Source organism: Symphalangus syndactylus, chromosome 8, assembly GCF_028878055.3.
Source record: "Symphalangus syndactylus isolate Jambi chromosome 8, NHGRI_mSymSyn1-v2.1_pri, whole genome shotgun sequence".
In the NCBI taxonomy this organism is placed as follows: Eukaryota; Metazoa; Chordata; class Mammalia; order Primates; family Hylobatidae; genus Symphalangus; species Symphalangus syndactylus.
Genome location: NC_072430.2, coordinates 101,128,523 through 101,153,325, shown reverse-complemented (window position 1 = coordinate 101,153,325; position 24,803 = coordinate 101,128,523). Strand labels below are relative to the sequence as shown.

At 38.3% G+C, this 24,803-nt stretch overlaps 1 protein-coding gene across 10 annotated transcripts in view; it reads left to right on the top strand.

Moving 5' to 3' along the window:
* ANKRD44 (ankyrin repeat domain 44) overlaps positions 1-20,428 on the top strand; it is a 330,964-nt gene extending 310,536 nt beyond the window's left edge. For 5 of the 10 annotated variants that reach the window (XM_055290102.2, XM_055290101.2, XM_063644860.1 and 2 more), the window contains 7 exons: positions 4,922-5,009; positions 6,250-6,333; positions 7,683-7,828; positions 8,316-8,398; positions 11,657-11,739; positions 13,433-13,524; positions 16,178-20,428. In XM_055290102.2, the coding sequence (XP_055146077.1) occupies positions 4,922-5,009; positions 6,250-6,333; positions 7,683-7,828; positions 8,316-8,398; positions 11,657-11,739; positions 13,433-13,524; positions 16,178-16,425 (824 nt within the window). In that variant the 3' untranslated portion in view covers positions 16,426-20,428. The other 5 variants (XM_055290105.2, XM_055290103.2, XM_063644864.1 and 2 more) reach the window with 2 other exon arrangements.
* Positions 20,429-24,803: the final 4,375 nt, after the last annotated feature.

Sequence of the window (24,803 nt, the reverse complement as noted above, 5' to 3'; positions counted from 1 at the left end):
TTGACTGATTCCACTAGACTTCCTACCCCAGGACCACTGTGAGCTCTGTGGAGGTGAGAGCCTTGCGTAATTCTGCAAACCATGGTTTCTAATCTTTCTGCATCCAAGATATCTTTTTTGTGTATTTTTTTAAGGTTTATTTTTAATTAACAAGCAATAATTGTATATGTTTATGGGGTGCAATATAATGTTTTAATATATGTTTATAATGTGTAATGATTAAATCAGGCTAATTAACAAACCCATCACCTAACATACTTATTTTTTGTGGTGAAAACACTTAAAATCTACTCTTAGTAATTTTGAAATAAACAATGCATTATTGTTTATTGTAGTCACCATTCCGTGAGATCACTAAAACTGATTCCTTTTTCCTAACTGAAACTTAGTACCCTTGATCAACATCTCCCCTTTTCCCACCCATCTCCTGCCCCCACTCTCTTCTTCTATGAGTTCAACTTTTTTGGATTCCATATATAAATGAAATCATGCAGTATTTGTCTTTCACCTTACTTCAGTTAGCATAATGTCCCAGGTTCATCCTCCAGGTTATCACATCTTTTCCTCATCCTACCACTAACCCAGTACTTAAATTTTATAGGTGAATTTACTGATCAAATAAAAGAATATGTTCATTTTATCAAGCTAACTAGCTTATAAAGAATCATAGGGTCATTTTAGAACCAGCATCTATTTCAAACTTTCAAATCTGCACGTGAGATAATTCAGACCTCAAGCTTAAAAATGAACTCTCCATGGTCACCTGGATTTTTTTTTTTTAATTATTATACTTTAGGTTTTAGGGTACATGTGCACAATGTGCAGGTTTGTTACATATGTATCCATGTGCCGTGTTGGTTTGCTGCACCCATTAATTCGTCATTTAGCATCAGGTATATCTCCTAATGCTGTCCCTCCCCCCTCCCCCCACCCCACAACAGTCCCCGGAGGGTGATGTTCCGCTTCCTGTGTCCATGAGTTCTCATTGTTCAATTCCCACCTATGAGTGAGAACATGCGGTGTTTGGTTTTTTGTCCTTGCGATAGTTTACTGAGAATGATGTTTTCCAGTTTCATCCATGTCCCTACAAAGGACATGAACTCATCATTTTTTATGGCTGCATAGTATTCCATGGTGTATATGTGCCACATTTTCTTAATCCAGTCTATCGTTGTTGGACATTTGGGTTGGTTCCAAGTCTTTGCTATTGTGAATAGTGCTGCAATAAACATACGTGTGCATGTGTCTTTATAGCAACATGATTTATAGTCCTTTGGGTATATACCCAGTAATGGGATGGCTGGGTCAATTGTTTGTTTTTTTAATAGTTCTCACCCCTCCACAGCTGCTGTGATGCCTTAACTGAGTAAAAGTTCACTTTCCCCTTTTAGTTAATCATTAACACTTAACCGTAATCAGAACTGATAAGCTTAAATGGCCAGTTTTATTCAGGGTTTCTGATCTATATAATATAACCAGGATCCCTCAAGGGATTAAAATAATAAAACTAAAACCAAATATATATGTATAATTTAATAACTTGTCACAATTGATTACTAGTAGATTCATGGTTCATCTTTTGGTGTTTGTTTGTTATGTTTCATATTCCTTATTTATTTTGTTGTACTTATTGTTTGGGAGATTTTAAAATTTGTATTTCACTTAATTTAAAAATGTATGCTAATTATACCAATTCCAAAGTTCAGAAATATCTGAAGTAAAATTGTTTCCATTTCTAAACCTACTTTCTAATGTAATTTTGTGTGCATCTTTCATAATTTTTCCTTTGAGAATATAAATAATTATAAATTAATGTGTCTATTTTTTGAAACTGGAATTATAGAACAAATAGCAGCCATTCTATAATTTTTTTGTTGGTTAAAATTGTATTGCAGATATTCTTGCAAGTCAGTATGTATCAATATGGATTGATCTTATAATAGTTGTATATTATTTCATAGCAATATATATACCAGAACTTATTATTTATTCAACCAGGTTTCTGTGGATTGACATTCAGATTTTTTTTTTTCCTATTACAAACAATGCAGCAATGTGTATGTCCATATTATGGTACCATAAATTCTGTCAGATAAGTTTCCAGAAATAAAATTATTGAGTAAGGGGGTTTGTATATTTTTTAATTTTAATAAATTATACCATATTATTTTGCAAAAAGGATATCAAAATTTATTATCTCACCAAACATTTGTATGAAAGTTAGTGTTTTTCCTCATGCTTGCCAACCCAGAATAACACCTTTTTAAGTTTTTGTCAATTTGAAGGGCAAAAGGTATCTTCTTGTTTCAATTTGCATTTCTCTATCTAATAGTATATTGGCTATTTGTATTTCTTCTTCTGGAAATTACTTTTTCCATCCACTGTTCACTTTTTTCCTATTGAGCTATTTATCTTTTCTCGTATGCTTGTGGGAGCACCTTGTCTTAGTGATAAGAATGTGATATGAATGAATGTTTAATGATATGAATGTCTTAGAAATATGAATATTTTTGTTCCTTGTTTAGGATGTTTTTTTCCACGTAGAGATTTTGAGCTTTTATGTACTTGAATCTATCAGATTTTTTATGGTTTCCAGGTTTCCAGTCTTTCTTCAAAAGGTCTCCTACCCCTAAGATTAAATGGATATTTTCCCATGTATTTTTTACTTTGTTTTTATAATTTTCTTTTTACATTTTCAATTAGTCAATTAAAATTTTAATTTAGAAACTATTAATAGTTCCACAAAAGGCGTTTTTGTGTGTATGTGTGTGTGCGTTCTAATTACATCAATTTAAGACCTGTTACTGTGTTTTCATTACAGTCCTCTTTTTTTCATTCATTCTACCTCAGTAAGAGCCAAATTTTCTATTTCCTCAACTTGGTTTTGTTCCCTTCCTGCCATTGGAGGATTATGATTTTTTTTTTAACCTACTAATGGGTGACCCCCATCTGGGCCAAGCTGTGGGAGCTCTCTGGCACTGGAGAACCTACAAGAGGAGAAAGATGCAGTGAGAGTGCTGATTATAATGGCGGGCCACAAACCTGACACAGACCAGATCCTCTCCTCAGGGTTCAGGGTGAGAGGTGTCTGTGTTCCTAGGCCTCTCCAGGTACAGGCATTGGAGGAGGAGCAGTCGTCTCCTAAGCCATTCACCTTTTCAGTGCAGCCTTTGTCCAGGACTGAGTTTCAAGCTCCCATCTTCCCAGACTCCTTTTTACTAGGCACTTTGAAATATTGAAAGGAGCTCAGTCATCTCCAGTCCTACCTGTACAGACTCTTAAATTGGTAGTCATATAGTCCCCACTTAAGGAATGCTATGTGTGGATGCTACCCTAAGCTAGATCCTTTGGAAGAGTTGAGGTGTCTGGGATTATTTGAATGAGGGTTCCATGTAGTTGGTTGGAAGGCTAAATTATACAACTTGCCTGGAGCTGCTGGCTTTTTTTTTTTTTTCCGGGGGTGTATGGAGTCTTACTCTGTCACCCAGGCTGGTGGCATGATTTCGGCTCACCACAACCTTTGCCTCCTGGGTTCAAGCGATTCTCCTGCCTCAGCCTCCCAAGTAGCTGGAACTACAGACAGGCACCACCACATGTCTTTTTTTTTTTTTTTTTTTTTTTTTTTTTTGTATTTTTAGGAGAGATGGGGTTTCGCCACGTTGGCCAGGCTGGTCTTGAACTCCTGACCTCAAGTAATCCACCTGCCTTGACCTCCCAAAGTGCTGGGATTACAGGCGTGAGCCACTGTGTCTGGCCACTGCCAGTTTTTTATATTTAATACTTCATATACTTTTTAATCTGTCTAAAAAGAGTATTGCCTATTCTCTTTTTAGATACAAGAAAAGTTTGATTTGTATTTTAATATTTCAAATTGTCCCATCTACCTCATTCTGAGGTAGATCATGAGGGAACTTTCACTAACTTAGCACTGAGTTCAACCAAGAAGAGGTTTCAGGACAATCTGTGTTCCAAAGCAAAATGGCAATGCCTTCCCACATTATAATTGAGAACCACAGAGACTTTGTTGTTGTTTTTTGTTTTTTGTTTTAACCAGGTCTGTAATGAGCAAATGCTTAGTCAGGCTGGGGAACCATCACCCTTCTTCCTGGGAGACAATACCAGGCAGCAAGATCTGTCTTACAATTGTACAGAATGTCACAAACCACACTGAGGCCCTTCACTGAGTAAAGTTCTCACCATCCTGTGACATAGGTAGGGCAGGTATTCCTAGTCCAATTTTGAATATGTGAGAAACGGAGGCTCAGAGATCCCAAGTAAATTGCCTCAGATCACATAACAAGTAAGCTGACAGCTAGGACCTTACTTAACTCGAATTCAGTTGATTTGGAAACTACCTACCATTTTGTTGAAAATAATTTCACATATTCATTCATCTACTTATTTGAATAGTGCTTACTGAATGCCCATGATGTGCCAAGAACTGTTCTTGGGGCCAATTAAAACACATATAGTATTTTATAGTCAAAACCTGTTCACATGCATTATCTCAAATACTGTTTTCTACTAATCACAGTTTCGCCTCTCCACTAGAATGCATAACTGTAAGTGTGCATTTCCTCTTATAAATGTGGACAAATTGAAGCATGCCTGTATCAGGCATCTATCTTTCAAGAGCTGGGAGTAAAACAGATATATTCTGCTTGCAAATGAGTCATCTTCTCTATCTCTCTTCAGCAGACCATATGGCCTTCATTGTTTTATTGGTTCATTAAGTCTCAGAACACCTGTGAACATGTTAATAACATTTTGGCATTTTGTTAATTTTATTTCATGGAGAATGAATGTTCAGCCCATTCAGGAAAATTCATAAACCAAAAACTCAATACTTAATGAAAAAGCAGATTGGGTTGAACGAAATTTATTTCTTGGAAACTCGCTAAATTATTTTTATTTCTTGCAGGTAATGAAAACTGTATAGAGGTGCTTTTGGAGCAAAAATGTTTTCGCAAATTTATCGGTAATCCCTTTACTCCACTGCACTGTGCAATGTAAGTAGAAATGCTGAGAGTTAATGGTGTTGCTTTAATTATTTTAACTAGACATAGAAAAGTTGCTTTGTAGGGAAAAAAAGTCTTTTAGATTACAGATAAGACTGAAATATTCCATTTTTGCTGCTAAAGACAAGTAGATCTGATAGCAAAATATTAATGATTTTCCCGGAGCTTTTTGTGGAGTGCCACAGTTCCAAAGTGGCACAGATGCCACCCTTGGGAAATCTCATGAAGGGGTAGAGTGAGAGGTGCATTACCCATGTGAAGAACTCTTCAGGTATAATTCACATTTGCCAAATTCTAAAAATAAGTCAGCATTGACAACAGTATGCCTACAGATGGTTAGAAAGACATTTCACACTGGGACAACTTTTCATATATTGAAATTCTTCACCTTTTATATGTTGTAAGCCCTTTTCTGATAAATTTAATTTTTGCTCCAGTCTCAATAGTGAGCCATAGTTCAGAGGATACAGTGAATTTAAGTCAGACTTCCATAGTCAGCCTGGGAGTCTGTGTTCAACTGGACTTCCATGGTTAGCCTGGGGGCCCAAGACCTGAGGATGCTTTGTCTTTACATTGTCTCTGGCCTTAATATGAAACTGAGTCATTTGATTGGAAAGATATTGGAGGCATAAAGTAGATCAATAAAGTATAAGTAAAAAAGAGTCAGAGAGATTTTATTTTGTTTATAGTTTTTTTGAGACGGAGTCTCGCTCTGTCGCCTCGGCTGGAGTGCAGTGGCACAATCTCGGCTCACTGCAACCTCCGCCTCCCGGGTTCAAGCAATTCTCCTGCCTCAGCTTCCCAACCAGCTGGGACTACAGGTGCGTGCCACCGCGCCTGGCTAATTTTTGTAGTTTTAGTAGGGACTGGGTTTCACCATATTGGCCAGGCTAGTCTTGAACTCCTGACCTCATGATCCACCTGCCTCAGCCTTCCAAAGTTCAGAAAGATTTTAAATCTGAAGGAAGCATGTCTATTCCACTTTGATATCTCCAAAATGCCTAACATGGTGCCTTGTATAAGTGCAATAAACTTCTACCTGGATATAGAAGTTCTGAAGTAATGCTAGGGGTTACAAAGTGTGTGCCATTGAAACATATACCACAAATATTTACATTTGATTTTTTAAATGCTTCAGATTGTCAAATATACAGTACATAGGAAGATGGGTTAGGAGATGATATAATTTAAAAGAGTGAGATTGTTACATTAAAACCCATTTTCATTTTAGAATCAATGATCATGGGAATTGTGCATCATTGCTGCTTGGGGCCATAGATTCCAGTATCGTCAGTTGTAGAGATGACAAAGGCAGGTAAGTAATCTAAAACAGCATGCCTTTTATCTTGATGAATCTTAGCTTCTGCTTTGCAGTTGAAGAGTAGCCAAACATCTATGTTTTTGATTGAAAGAATAATGGATAAGCATGGTTTTTAATATTACAGAAGGTATATAATTAAAAGAAATTTCCCTCTAAGCCTAGAATCCCTAGCCTCTTCCACAGAGAAAGCTACTATACACTGTTATTTACAAATTTTATGTTCTCCTAAATATTTTTTATGCATATCTACAAACATATATACACATATATGTATATATCCATATATTCTTTTTGCACATGGTATCATTCTATAACAATGCTCTACTTTTAGTATATCTTGGAGATCCTTCCATACCAAAACATACAGATTTACCATATTCTTTTTAAAGCTACATATTATTTCATTGAATGGATATGCTATAATTTGCTCATCCTGCCCTCTATTGAAGAACATTTAGGTCATTTCCAATATTTTGCTGTTTCAAAGTATGGTGTGGTGAACATTCTCATATATGTGTCTGGGCGGGGTGCAGTGGCTCATGCCTGTAATCCCAGCATTTTGGGAGGCTGAGGCAGGAGGATCATGAGGCCAGGAGATAGAGACCATCCTAGCTAACGTGGTGAAACCCCGTCTCTACTAAAAATATAAAAAAGTAGCCGGGCGTGGTGGCAGGTGCCTGTAGTCCCAGCTACTCGGGAGGCTGAGGCAGGAGAATTGCTTGAACCCACGAGGCAGAGGTTGCAGTGAGCCGAGATTGTGCCACTGCACTCCAGCCTGGGCAACAGAGTGAGATTCTATCTCAAAAATAAATAAATAAATAAATAAATAAATAAATAAGTGTCTGTACACATGACCAAGTGTATATGAGAGATAAATACTTGGAAGTGGATTTCTTGGTTAAAGGGTTGATATTTTTAAATTTTGATAAATAATGCCAAATTATCCTCTAAAAGAAATTAAGCAACCAAAATAGATGATGTGATAGGCTTTAAAAATTTTTATTTAATCTGCCAATTACCTATAGACTTAAGCATTAATTTTTAAAGTATCTATCTCAAAGATAAAAGTAGACTCACTGGAAGTTAAGATTAAAGAGTCAGTAAAGACACTAATTTCATTATCAGGGCCAAGACACACCCCACCTCCCAAATCTAGGGCGTTCCAGTCCCATAGGTGATATTTTAGTGTCTACCCTGGATGACCTTTAGAGGGAGGGGGCCTGATCACTATGTCTATAAACTGAGAAATTTTAAATCCTTAAGACAACACCATGTACATGTTTCTTGGGCAGTAACTAACGAGAATAAAGAAAACTAAAGTGACACTTGTTTTAAATCTTTAGGACACCCCTTCACGCGGCAGCATTTGCTGATCATGTGGAGTGCTTGCAGCTTCTTCTGAGACACAATGCTCCAGTGAATGCAGTAGATAATTCAGGGAAAACGGCACTGATGATGGCTGCTGAGAACGGGCAGGCAGGCACTGTGGGTATGTGCTTGTTACATGGACTTTGCCGTTATGCCCATGCAAAAACCAAAATAATGTCAAATCAAGAAATCAGTTGTTCTCATAGTATATACACGTGGAAAAGGGCCATTAGCAGTTTTACTTAGGTCACCTGATTCTACCTGCTCAAGTGTCTTTCAGTTCCTTGTTTTTTGATTCTTGGTGGACCTTGTCAAAGAGCCAACCCTTCTGCAATGAAATTCTCAACATTTAGAAACCAAGTATAACAACAGAATCATTTTGACTGGAAATAATGAACTGTAAAAGCAGTTAAAATTAGTGCCTATTAACCTTGGATTTGGATAGCACAGATATGAAAATAAATTACTCCTTTTTTTCTTTAAATACATCAAATATGATTACGTGAACTGTACTAATTTAAATATGTTATTGTGTTTGTAGTAACTTCTTCAAAATGCATGTAATTAGCATCTTGTCTAAGTAACCCTCTTTTGGGCTTTTTCTACAGATATTTTGGTGAACAGTGCCCAGGCTGATCTGACTGTAAAGGATAAGGACTTGAATACACCCTTACATTTGGCTTGTAGTAAAGTATGTAAATGAATTTAAAATATTATTACTTCATGTTATAATAATAACAGTAATGGGGTGGGCGTGGTGGCTCTCGCCTGTAATCCTAGCACTTTGGGAGGCCGAGGCCAGCGGATCTCAAGGTCAGGAGATCGAGACCATCCTGGCTAACACAGTGAAACCCCGTCTCTACTAAAAATACAAAAAATTAGCCAGGCGTGGTGGTGGGCACCTGTAGTCCCAGCTACCCGGGAGACTGAGGCAGGAGAATGGCGTGAACCTGGGAGGCAGAGCTTACAGTGAGCCGAGATCATGCCACTGCACTCCAGCCTGGGTGACAGAGCGAGACTCCGTCTCAAAAAAAGAAAAAAAGAAAAAAGAAGTTTGAAATTATAATAATAACAGTAATAATACTAACACTGAAATTCTACCTCAAAACTGTGTAGCATGGCTCTTAATTAAGATGTACATTTTCCCAGGGTCTTGTCAACTGAAAGTGGAAGGGTGAGAAGGAAAGGACAGACCCAACAATGCATTCGTTTGAGGAAGCATATCTTCATCAACACAAATGATGAGGACATGCTTTTCATGGCATTTGCCACTTGCATTCTTGCTGTAGTCTGTCTGTCTTGATGCTGCCATTGTATCTGTCTCTCTGGTTGTTGTACCACATTTTGGTACCACATAAAAGTTAGGACCTTAGTTAGGTGGCTTGTAAAGTATAAGCAGTTTTACTTGTTTTCATTTTGTTCCATTTGAAGACATTGTAGTAACACAGCCAAAAAATACTCTACTGTGAAGCAAATAAATAGATCTATGTGTATTTCTACCCTTCCCCCTTTTTTCTGGTGTATAGTTCAATGCAAAAAAAGTGGGTTTTTTTTCAAATAGTGGTGTGTTCACATGTTGCTCAAGATTCCTTCTTCCATAAAAGATAAATTTTAGGCCTGGAGCGGTGGCTCATACCTATAATCCCAACACTTTGGGAGGCTGAGGCAGGTGGATCACCTGAGGTCAGGAGTTCGAGACCAGCCTGACCATAATGGAGAAACCCCATCTCTACTAAAAATACAAAATTACCCGGGCATGGTAGCGCATGCCTGTAATCCCAGCTACTCAGGAGGCTGAGCCAGGAGAATCGTTTGAACTGGGGAGGCAGAGGTTGCAGTGAGCTGAGATCACTCCATTGCACTCCAGCCTGGGTGACAAAAGTGAAACTCTGTCTCAAAAAAAAAAAAAAAAAAAGATAAATTATATAAAATTACATATATATAGTTTATCTTTCATATCATATATATGATTTTACAAAACTTGGTTATGTTGCTGAATCGTATAATATTAATATCTTTTAAACATCATGTTTTATGGTATTTTAGAAGATATGTAGTATTTCAGCTTAGGAATGGGCCATCTTTTATTCAACGCATCTCCTATTATTAGACAAATAGCTTCTTTTCAATTATATGCTAGTACAAGTTCAGTATCTCTTACCTGAAATTCCTGGGACTAGAAGTGTTTCAGATTTAGGATTTTTTGGATTTTGGAATATTTGTGTTATACATGTTGATTATCCCAAATCCAAAAATCTGAGTGTTATGTCAATATTCAAAAAGTTTTGGATTTTGTAGCATTTTTTATTTCAGATTTTCGAATTTGGGATGCTCAACCTGTATAAATAATGCTTATTGCAGAGGAATCTTTTATAAACATCCTTACTCATTACTTTAAGATAAATTCCTAAGTGTGGAATTATTGAGTCTAAGGATATAATTTTTTTTTTTTTTTTTTTTTGAGACGGAGTCTCACTCTGTTGCCCAGGCTGCAGTGCAGTGGCCCACTGTTTCCCAGGCTAGAGTGCAATCTTGGCCCACTGCAACCTCCGCCTCCCAAGTTCAAGTGATTCTTCTGCCTCAGCCACCCGAGTAGCTGGGACTACAGGCATGCGCCACCATGCCCAGCTAATTTTTGTATTTTTTAGGAGAGATGGAGTTTCACCATGCTGGCCAGGCTGGTCTCGAACTCCTGACCTCATGATCCGCCCGCCTTGGCATCCCAAAGTGCTAGGATTACAGGCGTCAGCCACCGCACACGGCCAGATATAAATATTTTTAGACCAACTTGCCCCCTTACAAGGTCACAACAGTTTACCCTCCAACAGCAGTGCCTCAGAATGAAACCTCCATGGACATTTCTAAAATTATATTTAATGGTCTCCCATATAAGGCATTATAGTATGAAGCCAGTTAGCACCCATGGCGGTGATTTATTTCAATGTAGTTAAAATATTATCAGTGTTACCTATATGGTACTAGTAGTCTCAGCCATTCCTTTCATTGCTTGCATTTTCACACTTTATGCTCTGGGAAGCCCATGGGAACCACAAAAAGTGTTCAGCCTTATGAAGTTTATTTCAAGGTATAGTATTTTGGTGAATATAAGTGCAATGCTTTTCAAACTTTATCATGCAAACGAATCACCTGGGAGTTCTGTGAAAAAACAGATTCTGATATATTAGGTCTGGGGCAGAGCTTGAGATTCAGCCATTCTAACTCCCAGTAATACTAATGTGACTGGTCTGCAGGCCACATGTTGATTAGCAGGGGCTTAGGAAGCCATGACCCCTTAAAAGGGTACCAGGCCTGAAATTGTAAAGGGTCTCTGACTCATCAGTTGATTTTCAAAAATTATTAACCATCCATCTTCATAAGATACAGAGAGATATCTTCCACTGGTTGAGGAAGAAAAGAATGAGTTTTCCTGAAATAGGGTTTCTTCACAATATAAGGCAATTAATGATGATGAATGATATAGATAATAGATGTAATGGGAATTCCAAGGATAAATGGATAATTGAAGTAGTAACTGACATCTTGAAATAGGAGGTGGGACTTTTGATGTATGCTAAATGTTGTAGGATTCAGACAGTATTCCTATTTCTATTCCCTAGTTACCAGCTGACCTAGCTAAACTAGCATCTGCTTTACCACTCTGGGGATTAATTTTAAAATTTATCTTAGCAGTATTAATATTTTAGATCAGACTTATGTTAACCAAGTTCTAATAGACCTTATTGGGACTCTTAGAGTGTCTGGAGCCCATTTGTTGTTGAGAAGAAAAAAAAAATTGCTCAGAAAATAGCCCTATAGAATGTTCTTAGGCAGACGACATTCATTTTCAATTTAAATCATAATGAAGAAATTTCTCAGTAACTTTTCTGTGTCTCTGTCTTGCATTTCTTATCATTCTTTTTCATTTCTTATCATTCTTTTTCTTTATTAGGGTCATGAAAAATGTGCCTTGTTAATACTTGACAAGATACAAGACGAGAGCCTTATTAATGCAAAAAATAATGCACTGCAGACGTAAGTGTAACTACTAAAGTTGGACTTGAACCCAGGGTCATAGTCATTTATTCAATAAATATTAAGAGCCTGCTGTGTGCCAGACTAGGTCTGTGGAGCACAGTGGTGAAAGATGCAGTCCTGGCTTCCCCTGAACGAAGGTGACAGTCACATACCTACAAGTGCTGACCAAGCTAGGCAGTTTTAGTTAGAATCCTTCTTTTGATATGTCTTCATTTAATTTTGTGAAGTCTGTGTTTTTCTTTGCTGATATTTCTGGGGTAACATTATAAATTTAGTGGGCTGTTAGAGAAATTTTATGGACTGACATATTTGGGGAAACTATTTGTATTATATATTAGCATTATGTATTCTGACTGGAAAATGACAGTTTTACAAATCAGGTTCCCAGAATATGTTTGAAGAGTTTCTAAGCTATTTGTCTTGATTATATTTTAATATAATTCAGTGTAATCCTTGGTGTGAAAGATCTAAAAGTTGTTTCATTTTCCACTTTAGGAAATTATTTATGCATTTGTTTTAAAGGCAAAGGAATTTTTTTCATTTAAGATTCTTAAGCCGGGCGTGGTGGCTCATGCCTGTAATCCCAGCACTTTGGGAGGCCGAGGCAGGTGGATTACTTGAGGCCAGGAGTTCATGACCAGCCTGGCCAACATGGTGAAACCCCGTCTCTACTAAAAATACAACAACAACAACACAATTAGCTGGGCATAATGGTGGGTGCCTGTAACCTCAGCTACTTGGGAGGCTGAGGCAGGAGAATCACTTGAACCTGGGAGGTGGAGGTTGCGTGAGCTGAGATCGCGCCACTGCACCACTCCAGCCTGGGCAACAAGAGCGAGACTGTCCCCCCCAACCCCCCAAAAAATGAAGAAGACTGTTGGCTGGGTGTCATGGCTCATGCCTATAATCCCGGCACTTTGGGAGGCTGAGGCAAGTAGATCACTTGAGCCCAGGAGTTTGAGACCAGCCTGGCCAACATGATGAAACCCCTTCTGTACAAAAAATAAAAAAATTAGCCAGCCACGGTGGTTTGCACCTGTAGTCCCAGCTACACAGGAGACTGAGGCAGGAGAATCACTTGAGCCCAGCAGAAGGTCAAGGCTGCAGTGAGCTGTGATCGTGCCACTGCACTCCAGCCTGGGTGACAGAGTGAGACCCTGTCTCAAAAAAAAAAAAAAAAAGATTCTTAAGCAGTATATAGCACAGTATACTGAGTTTGTCATAGTTATTTAAAGTATTGTAAATTCAGTAAAACGTCTGTGTGCATTTAGTAGTAACAAGGAGGTTTGAAATTATACATATATATGAGTGATATTAATGCCAGTCATATTGTTGAACTGTGTGAAACAGTGATTCAAATGCTGTGTTAGAAATCAAGCAGTAAAAGGCCTTCTGCAAAACACAACAAAGCTTGAGTTCTTCCTCTGTCTTCGCATTTACTGTCATTGAGATTGTTTGAGATGCAGAATATTTGTAATATCTGCAGCAAGATCTGGTCCAAACATACAACAACAGTTGGACCATTAGCACCTGGAAAAGATCTGGTCAGCATTTTTTTTTTCTTAAGTAAAAACATCCATGTACTATTTGTAGAGTCTGAGTACTTCTTTTTAGCGACATGGGCTAACCAAAATTCCACATTCTCACCCAAATATGTATCACAACTGATGCTCGGTCTTATGTTTTTTAGACCCCTCCACGTCGCTGCGCGCAATGGCTTAAAGGTGGTAGTTGAGGAGTTGCTGGCCAAAGGGGCCTGTGTACTTGCTGTAGATGAAAATGGTAAGTGGAAAAAGTCAACAGCGACTGCAAGTACCTTCCATAAGCTAGTTGAAGCCAGAGGAAATGAGAAAGATAGGAGCTAGTATAAAAGGCACTTAAGAATTCTGTCCCCCTTGGAAGTCCTGTGTGTGAGAAATCAAGCAAGGATAACTGGTCCTGTCTGTCTTTTTGTAAATCACATAGTCTACCTGTAGGCCACCCAGTGCTGTCCATTTTGCATGTAATGCCAGCAGCTGGTCTCTAACTCCTCAGCACGGTGGTTAAAATATTTTAGACACACTAAAAGAGTTTCAAGTTGACACTCAAAATTTTAACTGCAAATGCTGAAGAGTTAGGGACTACACATGTCATTAGTGCATGCTCAAGGGCTCAAATAAAAACCTGGATCTTTGATTGTATTTAAGTTCATTCTGAGATCAAACTTTTTCTTTCTTTGAGTACAGATCAGAACTCATATTCCCAGTATGGAAATTTGAGGAACAAGAGTAAAATTTCTCAATTAATGTCTAGGCTTGAAGCTTCCCCGATCTGTATAATGTTACTTTCCTAATGAACTAATTCTTAACAGAAGCTTTCTACTCTGCTTCCTAAGAAATTTTGAAAGGAATGGCTACTAGAATTGTACTAAACTGCCATTTTAAGCACAATGCCTATTAACCTTGGGGAGCAAAAAAGGAACTTCTGGATATTTATGAATTATGTAATTTTTAAAATGTGGCATTTAATTGAAGTATTATAATGTATTAATGTAACTCAATTAACTGCTTATTACAGGTATTGGAATTAGCAGCTCATGCCTATTTCTCAGAAGTAAGCAGCCATACTGATATCATTAGCTAACTCTTATTAGTTTTGATTTTGCAGCCCCATATATCCTAGCATGTATCCTGCTCTGTCCCCCACCTGACTCATCTAGGAAGTGCAGAAAGTTCCCTATTACTCCATTTCCTTGGTTTTCCCGCCTTGCCTTCCCTCATCCTCTTAACGCTACTGTAGACTTAGGGTTGGCCTGCAGAGGCCCACAGTTTTTCTCCAAAATCGTCAAAGAGAATAGAATAAATTAGTTTTGCTTTTCCTGGTGTAAATCTGCTGCATTGAAGGTTTGTTCAGCTGATAGTGACCTTAGGAACAAGAGCCCTGGGTTGGTGCGTACCTGTATCCCAAAGGCCTGGGAACGTTTGGGGCAATTTTATATAGCAGTACAACCATAATTCCTTTACTCATCACTGACTTTTGTGAAATGGAATGTTAAACTGCCTGTTCATTCTGATTTGTTTTCATACCAGAAAAAGGAATGATGTCCTAAAGGGCAGGGTGGGGAGAGCAGGTCGAGTGATGATAAACAAAACAAAACGTGAAGTTTCATTGAGCCATTCCTCTGAATTACTGAGCAAGTGCCCCACTCACTGTGTAGTGGAAACTTTGGCCAGCTGAGAAGGCAGCTAACCCTTTTCAGGCCAGTAGAATAAAGGCTGGATAAGGAAATAATCAAGTCAAAGACTTAATCTACCTCCCCAAGGAAACTGTATTATGAGTTAAGACAGTTTTCTTATCTGGATTGGATCCATTGAGTCTAAATGAGAATAACATGGTTCTAATTATGACAAGCATAGTAATTTTCTCACATCCATTACATTTTAGATTTGAGACTTTGGTTGGTGAGTGGCCATTTTTAAATATTCTGTTAGGCCAGGTGTGATGGCTTACGCCTATAATCCCAGGACTTTGGGAAGCCAAGGTGGGAGGATCGCTTAAGCCCAGGAGTTTGAGAACAGCCTGGGAAACATAGCAAGACCTTGACTCAAAAAAAAAAAAGAAAAGAAAAAAGAAAAAATCAGCCGGTAGTAGGGGCACATACCTACAGTCCCAGCTACTCGGGAGGCTGAGATGGGAGGATTGCTTGAGCCCGGAAGACAAGGCTGTAGTGAGATCAAGGCCCATGCCACTGCAATCCAGCCTGGGCGACAGAGTGAAACCCTGTCAAAAAAAAAAAATTGTTAAATTTATCCTAAATGATTGTTCATTTTTAATCACAAACAACCAGTGCTTTCCTATCTCTGATTTACTGAAATGATTCCATTTTTCTAAAACCAGTTATTGGTGTCTACTTTCTATGAAGCATATATAAAGTGACAAAACTTCATTACTCACTTTTGCAGTCATCTAATTTTCAATATCTTTTCTAATTGGACACACAATTACCTAACAATGGAAAGTCATTGTTCTCAGAATGAGAGTCCTTCTCAGGCCCAGGCCTGAGGCTCATGGTGTGTGTGTGCTCTCAGGCGGAAACATCTTCCTGATTGTCCTGTTGCTGTTTCTTGTGGAATTGTGTCCCACACCACCCCCTCGTGTTTGTGTTCACTAAATGAAGGCTGGAATCCTGCCTAACTTTGGATAATATCGTGCTTGTCATAGTCATATGAGCTGAAAACAAAAATAAAAAGCCCTCCATAAAATGTCTCCGCCTCCCTCCCCCTCTAGCCTCACCCCTAGCATGACTTGTGAGAAGTAACTCCTCGTTTTACCTGGCATGATTTCTAACTCAACATACATCTCCGCCTGTGAGATTATCCGAGATGTACTGTGGAATGCTCGTGCCTCCTCTAGACTCCCCAGGACTAACCACTGCCTTGTCTGCATTTACGCCCAGGTCATACCCCGGCCCTGGCTTGCGCTCCTAACAAAGACGTGGCTGACTGCCTGGCCCTCATTTTGGCTACCATGATGCCTTTTTCTCCTTCCAGTACAATGACGGCTGTCAACTTCGTTTGTTTAAAAAAAGACAATTTGAGCAGGACGACCCTCTCCAATCTGGGTAGCATGGTTAGCCTGTGCAGTAACAACGTAGGCTCGGAGGATGGGTACAATGAAAATGATTCTGATTCGGAAACGTTTTGACTTTGGACTGTAGAAGCTTTTCTTTGATCACCTGTGTTGGAGGAAAGGAAAGAAGCTTGAATTCCAGGTTTATGTTGCATTCAAGTATTATTTGGGGCCTGGGCTTCCAGAAGCTAGTAGAGAAGGAATTAATCGAGGGAGGGCAGTGAGGCTCTTGGGTGGAACAGTTTTGTTTGTTTCACATTTTCTTTAAATCTGAGATACTTCTGTGAAAGTCTACCTCTCATTTTAAGTAAAGAATAAAAGATGTATTTAATTCCTGTTCTTTGGGGATAATGCAACAGAGAGGCAGCTGTTCGCTAGGAATAATTTTTCTTTTCATGTATTTAGCAGTGAGTTCTCAGAAGTATATCAGTGTGACATTCATGTCCCCTGGGAGGGAAGGGAAGAGGCAGATAGGAAATGCCTCAAACTTCTTCTTACTTTGATGTTTACTTCCTCACTAGAAGCCAAAGTAAAGGTGTTCATCTTCAGAAATAATGCCTGTAATAATCTTTTTAGAGAGTCCAACTATTTATATCCTCTCTATAGTAAGCATTTAAATATCCAGAACTTCTTTCTGAGGATCTCTGTTAAAGTTGCCAGATGAATTGAAAAATTGAACTTGCTTTTTTTGTTTAACACAGTGTTCCCTATAACAAGCCTGTGACTAATTTTCACTTAAGTGATTGAACCCAAATTTATCTAATAACATTTCAGGTGAAAATTATATTGCACCAAAACTTTAACACAATATGCAAAATTAGTATGAAACTACCCTTTGTTAATTTACTCTTAAATCAAAATACTAACTTCTAAAAAACATCAGAATCATCAGCGTTGTTCATCAGTAGTAAAATGAGCTTCTCAGTCAAGGTCATGCCAAGTGAGTGAAAAGTGTGACTGCAAAAAGGAACAAAAAAAGTGAAAGCAGAAAGTAGAAATGTGTGATTTAGCATGTAAAACCGATTGCCGGTTGCTTGATGATGAAATCAACATAGTGAATACCGTGTCTGCTCCCTCTGCCAAAGCTTCTAGGTCAAATGGACCCCGTTCCACACCTGGAACCGCCATACAAAAAGAAGAATGAGACTCTTTAAAAATTATGCACATACACATGCACACATATATGTGTGCATGTATATATATATATGTGTGTGTGTGTGTGTCTATGTAGTTCATTCGCCAGCTACACATGAGGACCAAAATGCTTCAGTCTAAAATGGAAGATACACATTTTTTTCCTTCAAAATGCAAGTGAGAACTGAAGTACCTTTTTTATGGAGTTAAATATAATCTTTCTGTGTACCAGTCTTTGTTGTATTCTATATTTCTTGAGACACAGATTTCTAGTTGACCACTTAACATTTGTAACTGATGATGTGTTGACCTTTTTTTTTTATTGCCAGACTAGAGAAAATGTCCATATACTTTTGATGTAAATGTGTTTATATTTATTTGAAATGAAACAAATGGTAGGAAACATCCATTATTTGTTCTCTATTTTAATTGCTATGTATCTTATTTAGAATAACAAAAAACGTGAAAAAACACACTTGACCCTGGGCTAGCCAAAAGCCCAAGGGCCAAACCCAGCATTTCCACTGCTAAGGTTTCCAGATGACCCTCAGGTTCTTCCGCTTTGGTTAGAGAGGGCTACGCATCTTCTACTGCTCAGCCACAGTCTGTAGCCAGCTTAGAGCTTAGAAGACATTGCAGTCTGGATGCTCTTCTGCGAGATGAAAACTCAAATGTGTAGTGGATCATATACACAAAGGCAGCCCAAAGAAATATCTAGAAATTACCCTAAGTACACTGAAAAGCTCACATAGTCTCAGTAACCTGATGGGAAATGATGGCAGTGTGTGGGCACATGTGCCAAAAGGAGAAATAAAAATCACCAGCTCAAGTGCTATTTTCTACTTGAGGAAGAGACAGCAAAGAAATGTGTCGAATTAGAGCAGTACTCTCTGACATTTTATAATGAGTTCCATCTCCACCCTGGAAATTGCTATTTTATAGTGTATGTGAGATATTTCAAAAATAATGTTCTATCATATCTGGATCAAAGACAGATAACTGTATTATATTTTTCATCTAGCTGTAAAACTTTAATCTTACTCTTAATATCCTGGATTTAATTAAAACTCCTGTTGGGTTCTTCACAAATGAGAACTTGTTCAAAGGATTTATTGAACTGGTATTGATTTCACTGAAAATTTTCCACACCACCACCATTGTTTTTTGAATTCTTGGTGTTGTGCTTCCCACCTTCTGTCCTTTTCGTTTGTTTAGAGAAGATGAATTTTTAAAAAGCAGATAAATTGCTAATGAGCAATAATGACCTTATCTTTACCAAAACACTGAAAATTAAGAGAGGTTCAATGTTGAAGAAGCACAATATCAATACGCTGCGGTGTCTTTTTCTAGAAGTGAATGGAAATCTTGCTCAGTTGGCATTTCAAGCAGGAAATGAAATGCTTGCTTTAATGGCAAAGCAGCGTTAACATTTTTCCTGTCGTGTAGCAGAGAGTACAAGAATCATTTCAGCAAAGCAGTGACTCACCATGAGACGTTATCTCCATGGAGCTGCGTTTTGACTTTTCCCCACTCTCTTACTCATAGAAGGAGGACAAAGGAACGAAATGAAATCATGCTCACAATGAACTGTTCATTACATCAACTGATCTCTCTCTCTCTCTCTCTCCCCCTCTCTTTCTTTCTCCCATACCCCAAGGCTAAATTTTTTTAAAGAAATGACTTTAAAAACTATCATTTCTGTATTTTAATTACATCTCTTAGAAATAAAATTATGTTTGCACCATAGCTTTCTAAGAAAAAAGAAATGTGTTTTTAACTGAGTCTTAGTTGCTTAGTGCTTTTATTTGTGTTATTTTTACACTGTATTTTAACCACAACCACAAGGATCATGTTTCATTGCACTTACTTGTTTGCCAGTGTCTGCCTGTCTTTGGTAAATACATTACTATCTCCAAATTGCCTAAAATCTGCTATGATTCTACAGTAAATAGCTCAGGGTATTTCTATTTATCGCTACTAAAAGGGCACCATAGTATGTTTTGGTACTTTAGGCAGTAAACACTGCTTGGTTTATCATTTTGTTATTAAATTAGAACAAGAACATCAAATGGATTTGCTGCACTAGTTATTCTTTGTACTGTTGAGCAACTTGATGTGCTTATATGTTGTGTTGGTTGAAGAACTCATCCCTTTTATTGTCTTGTAATATGAAGTTAGAGTGCCTTTTTATATTTGTATATTCTGAAAATGTTCTGTGGAATGTTTTGTATTTTTTCATTTGAGTGTTATCAGAGCAATATGATACCAGTGAGTTTTCATTTCAACCTTTCTTTGAATGTATAAAGTGTCTTTTTTCCTATTTCCCCTTGTACTTGCATTGAAATGAATATGAAAATGCTAAAGTTTTCTATAGGAATTGTTTGATTTTGCAGTGCTAAAATGCTTTCGTCTTACGAAACTATAAACCATAGGTCAGTATTATGGGGAAAAGCGTTTTAAGATAGTGACAATCTGAGTGTTTGTATAAAATGTAATTCTATGCGTTTCTTATGTGATCTAAAAATTCAATGCAAATATCTTTTATTTGGCAGTTTTGTCTACATATTTTATGCTCTAGCATGTGCAATATATCTTTGTAAAGCACGATGATACAAATCTGGTGCCAGTGTTATATTTTGCATAACATATTTGTAACAGCATAAAATATTGTTTGATGATTTCAGTGGGATTTTGTCTATAATGTTTTCTTGTGTAAATTGGAGTTGAATGACTCTGGTAAATGTCATGACTGTAAAAATGGGGAAAATGACTTTTAGTTCAGTGAATGACTTTGAAACAATCTGAATCTTCTCAAGCACAGTTTAATACTTTTGCAACTACTGAATGCTCTAATAACGTAATGAAGTACTTAAGTGTAATATACTATGGAAATGCATTCAGATGGTTATTTTTACAAATAAAAACGGTACAAATATTGTTGCAATTTTTGTTTTATTTAATTTTTCCAATTTATGCTTTTCTAAATTATGCTAATTTAAATCTTTGCACCCCCTCAAGCCAAATTAACTTTAAATTTAGAAAATAATCAAGATAAAAGTGTATCTCCAGATTCACGATTTATGTTTATATTATCACAATTAGAGAAAAAATTCAAACGTATATGCTTGTGTTTATTATATGTATTTATGCTTCCAACTTTTTTCCATAAAGGGTTTTGTTTTGTTTTGTTTTGTTTTGTTTTTTTCTGCTCTGTTGTCCAGGCTGATGGGCAGTGGTGAGATCTCGGCTCACTGCAGCCTCGACCTCCTGGGCTGAAGTAATCTTCCTACCTCAGCCTCCCAAGTAGCAGGGACTACAGGTGTGCACCACCATGCCTAGCTAATTTTGTTTTTTTTATAGAGATGGGGTCTCACTATATTGCCCAGGCTGGCCCATAAAGGATTTGAGCTGGGTTATGACAAAAGACCTGATAAACTAGAAATAGAAAAATGAGAACAGAGAAAAAGAATACAAACAGATACAGGAACCATAAAATTTAAAACTATCTATGACTGAACTTGTGTTTGCTCTCAGCTTCCTTGCAGCCAAGGTAAGAGGAGAAATGTGATCAGTCATATAGTTCACATATATCAAAAAGGAGGAAGCTTATTAGATCCTCAAAATTGTGAAATCAACCATGCCTATCTTTGGTATTGTCACCATTACCCTTCAGGGACTTTATAGCAACACAAGAACCTCCATCTCTGCACTATCCTTAAAGGTATCCATAGAATTTCCTTACCCATCTATGTCACCATCCAAAATTTTTCATCTTGAGTAGTAACTTCAGGGACAGTCTCTGGAAGCACTAGGGAATGAATTCCTAATGATGGAGTTTCCAGCTATTGACAAAGAGACTTGGGGGTGGTGCCTCCCTGAGTTCCCCAAATCAAGTATTACAGAATGTTAGCAGTTATTACAGTCCAGCCCAGTCACATCACCAGCTCTTTCAGGAAGAAACTGAATCCTAGAGAAGTTATACAACTTGAATTTTTGAAGATGGTGATCTGATGATACAACATCTGCCTCTAGATGCCATCTTGCCATATAATGTTTTGTTTTTTTCTGCCAGAAATGTTAAGGGAGGTTTTGTACTCAGCCCTGCCTCCCTCCTTATTCAAATATACAAATCTGGGTGCTTTTCAGTCTTAAAGACTGTAAAGCAGGAGTCACACCACAAGTGAGTGCTTCCTGTTGTTTAGAGTAGACTGGGTGTATTAGTTACCTATTGCTGTGTAACAAATTACCCCAAAACTTAGTGGTTTAAAACAACAGATGTTTCCTAACCCACAGTTTCCATGAGTCAGCCCTAGTTTAGCTGGGTCTTCTGTTCCAGGGTCTCTCACAGCCTGTAATCATGGTGTTGGCCTGGGAACGATCCATTTCTAAGTTCACTCATATGGTTGTTGGCAGGATTCTTCTCATGGGTTGTTACACTGAGGGCCTCAGTTCCTTGATAGCTGTTGGCTGCCGTCCATTCCTTGCCAGATGGGCCTTCCCATAGGGAAGCTCACAACATGGCAGCTTGCCTTGCGGGTGAGCAGGCTGAGAAAAGCCAGGGAGACAAAGAGCAAGACAGAGTCACAGATTTTTGCAACTGAATTTCAGAAGTGATATTTCATCATTTTTCTCATATTCTATTTATGAGAAGCAAGTTACTAAGTCCAATCTATACCCAAGGGCAAGGGATTCCCCAAGGGTGTGAACAGCAGGAACAGCAGTCACTAGGAGCCATTTTTGGAAGCTACTCGCCACCCTGGTCTATCACGGTGTCCTTTGAGGCTGTAACATCATACTAATACACCTTCTAAGGAAATTGCTTGCTTGACTGACTGAACTCACCCTTTCAAGGAAAATGTAGAGATCCCTAATTTTAACTGTGTTCTCATAAGCAGAGAAAGGTGATAATGGCCTCCACTGCGGTAATTATATTTTTGAACATTGATGTGGCACTTTGTCTTCAAACTGCTTGTCAAAGGTTCCTTCTCGCTAATTCCATTTGGTAGGTTTAGATCTCTGTATATCTATCCCTCACTTAACACACTTAATGTGTTCCAGAATTAGTTTGCAAAGCACAAAAGCATTAAGCTAAAAGGCTGTTAACAGAAAAACATTGTGGGTAAAAGTACTATATGAATTGTCTCTTTAGCAAATTTCATCCTGAAGGTACATTTGCTGTAAAATATAAAGCACCAAGATAATGGCTGTGCCATTCATTAATTCTCAGGCACTCTAGGGAGTGATCGGAAATGTGTGGGCATTTGTGGTTGGCACAATGGCTGGGGGGTGGGCAGGGCTGCTACTAGAGTATTTATAGTTCCAAGCGCCAGGGAGACCAAATGTGCCACTCAACCCAGGGAATAACTGCGCCACTTAGAATGTCAATGCTCCTCTACCCCACTGCTCACCTATTTGCCTTCCTCTTGTTTCTGAATCATTTCTTCATCAATGTATTGCTTGTGACACTAGGCATATTGCCTCATCTCTTTTCACAAAGGATTGCATAAACATGCTTTATATGCCCTCAGAACGAGAACTTACAAGGTTGAGAAAGAACTTTGGAAGGCAATGCTAAGCACATGTGCCCTGGTTATGTATTTTTCCAGGGGAGAAGATTTTCACGGATCAAGACATCTTTAATTCCTTTGTTATCAAATCACGATGTGGACATACACATGTATATTTCTTGTCTGAAGCAAGAGGTGATTGTATCTACTTTCCCGGTGGGGGGAACTCCTGCTCACAAAGATGGGGCACTTGGCCCACCGTCACATGGCAAGCTCTGGCAACACAGTACTTCAGCCTCACAGGGTTCTCTGGGCACTGGTGGGCACAGTTTCTAGGATACTATTTTCTACTTTTAAATGTCAATTTAATGAAGTACTGTGTATTTACATTCTGGAAGAATTTTATAATTTTCAAAAGTAAAAATACTGAAGCAGTACTTTTAGAGCACAAAAAGCTTACCTGTGTTTACATTGAGTTGAAAGTACCCAGCAAATTCATGAACTTTATTTATATTTCTTATAGTTGGGGTTCCTAAGAATTACTAACATTTAAACTCAGATCCTAACCACAAGAAATTACCAGCTATGCAAAGATCAGAGGAGAGAACATTCTAGGGAGAGGGAACGGCTAGTGCCAATACCCAAAGGCAGGAATGAGTTTGTTATGTTCTAGGAACAGAAATGGGGCCAATGTGGCTGGAGACGCAAGGGAAAGGGAGGGTGGCAGAAGATTAACAGCGATCTGAGCCCAGACATAAAATGTTGTGAGCTGGGAGGAGTTTCTATATTTTTCTGAATCTGACAAAAGCCGCTGGAGAAATGTAAGCAGAAAAATGGCTGTGGTCTGATTTTTTTCTTCTGTCATCTTTTTTTTTATTTTTTATTTTTATTTTACTTTAAGTTCTGGGATACATGCACAGAACATACAGATTTCTTACATAGGTATACATGTGCCATGGTGGTTTGCTGCACCTATCAACCCGTCATCTAGGTTTTAAGCCCCACATGCATTAGGTATTTGTCCTAATACTCTCCCTCCCCTTGCCCCAACCCACCAACAGGCCCTGGTGTGTGATATTCCCCTCCCTGTGTCCATGTGTTCCCATTGTTCAACTCCCACTTATGAGTGAGAACATGTGGTGTTTGGTTTTCTGTTCCTGTGTTAGTTTGCTGAGAATGATGGCTTCTAGCTGCATCCATGTCCCTGTAAAGGACATGAACTCATTCTTTTTTATGGCTGCATAGTATTCCATGGTGTATATGTGCCACATTTTCTTTATCCAGTGATTTCATTTTTAAAAGATCATTCTGGCTGCTGTTGAGAGACAAGAGAGAGAAACCCTAGTGACCAGTTGGGTGGCCACTGCAATAGCCTAGACAAGTAAACATAGTGGCTTGGATTGTCCAGCAACAAGGGAAACGAAGAGAATGTGACACATTTTGGATATGTCTTGAAGGTAGAGTTGACTGAATTTGCTGATGGCTTGAGTCAAGTAAACAGTAGAGTTTGGGGAAGAAGCCAAGGCTGGGATCATATGAAATTGTAGATATGTGAAAGTTGATTTGGAGTCATTCCTGTCCTACCCAGTGAAAATGGAGTCAAGGAGCCATTGTTGGGAAAAAGCACTCTGGTCACAAACGTCTTCCAAAAACTGTCTTGCAAGTTTACGCCAAGGAAACAGCCTGCTATGACTTCAAGACGAACTTTACCTAGTAGTTGCTGCCACCTGCCAATCAGAGCTAACCAGCGCCCACTCTGCTATCGCCAATTAACTTTCTTTCAAAACAACTTACATCATCTTTCTCCTTTCC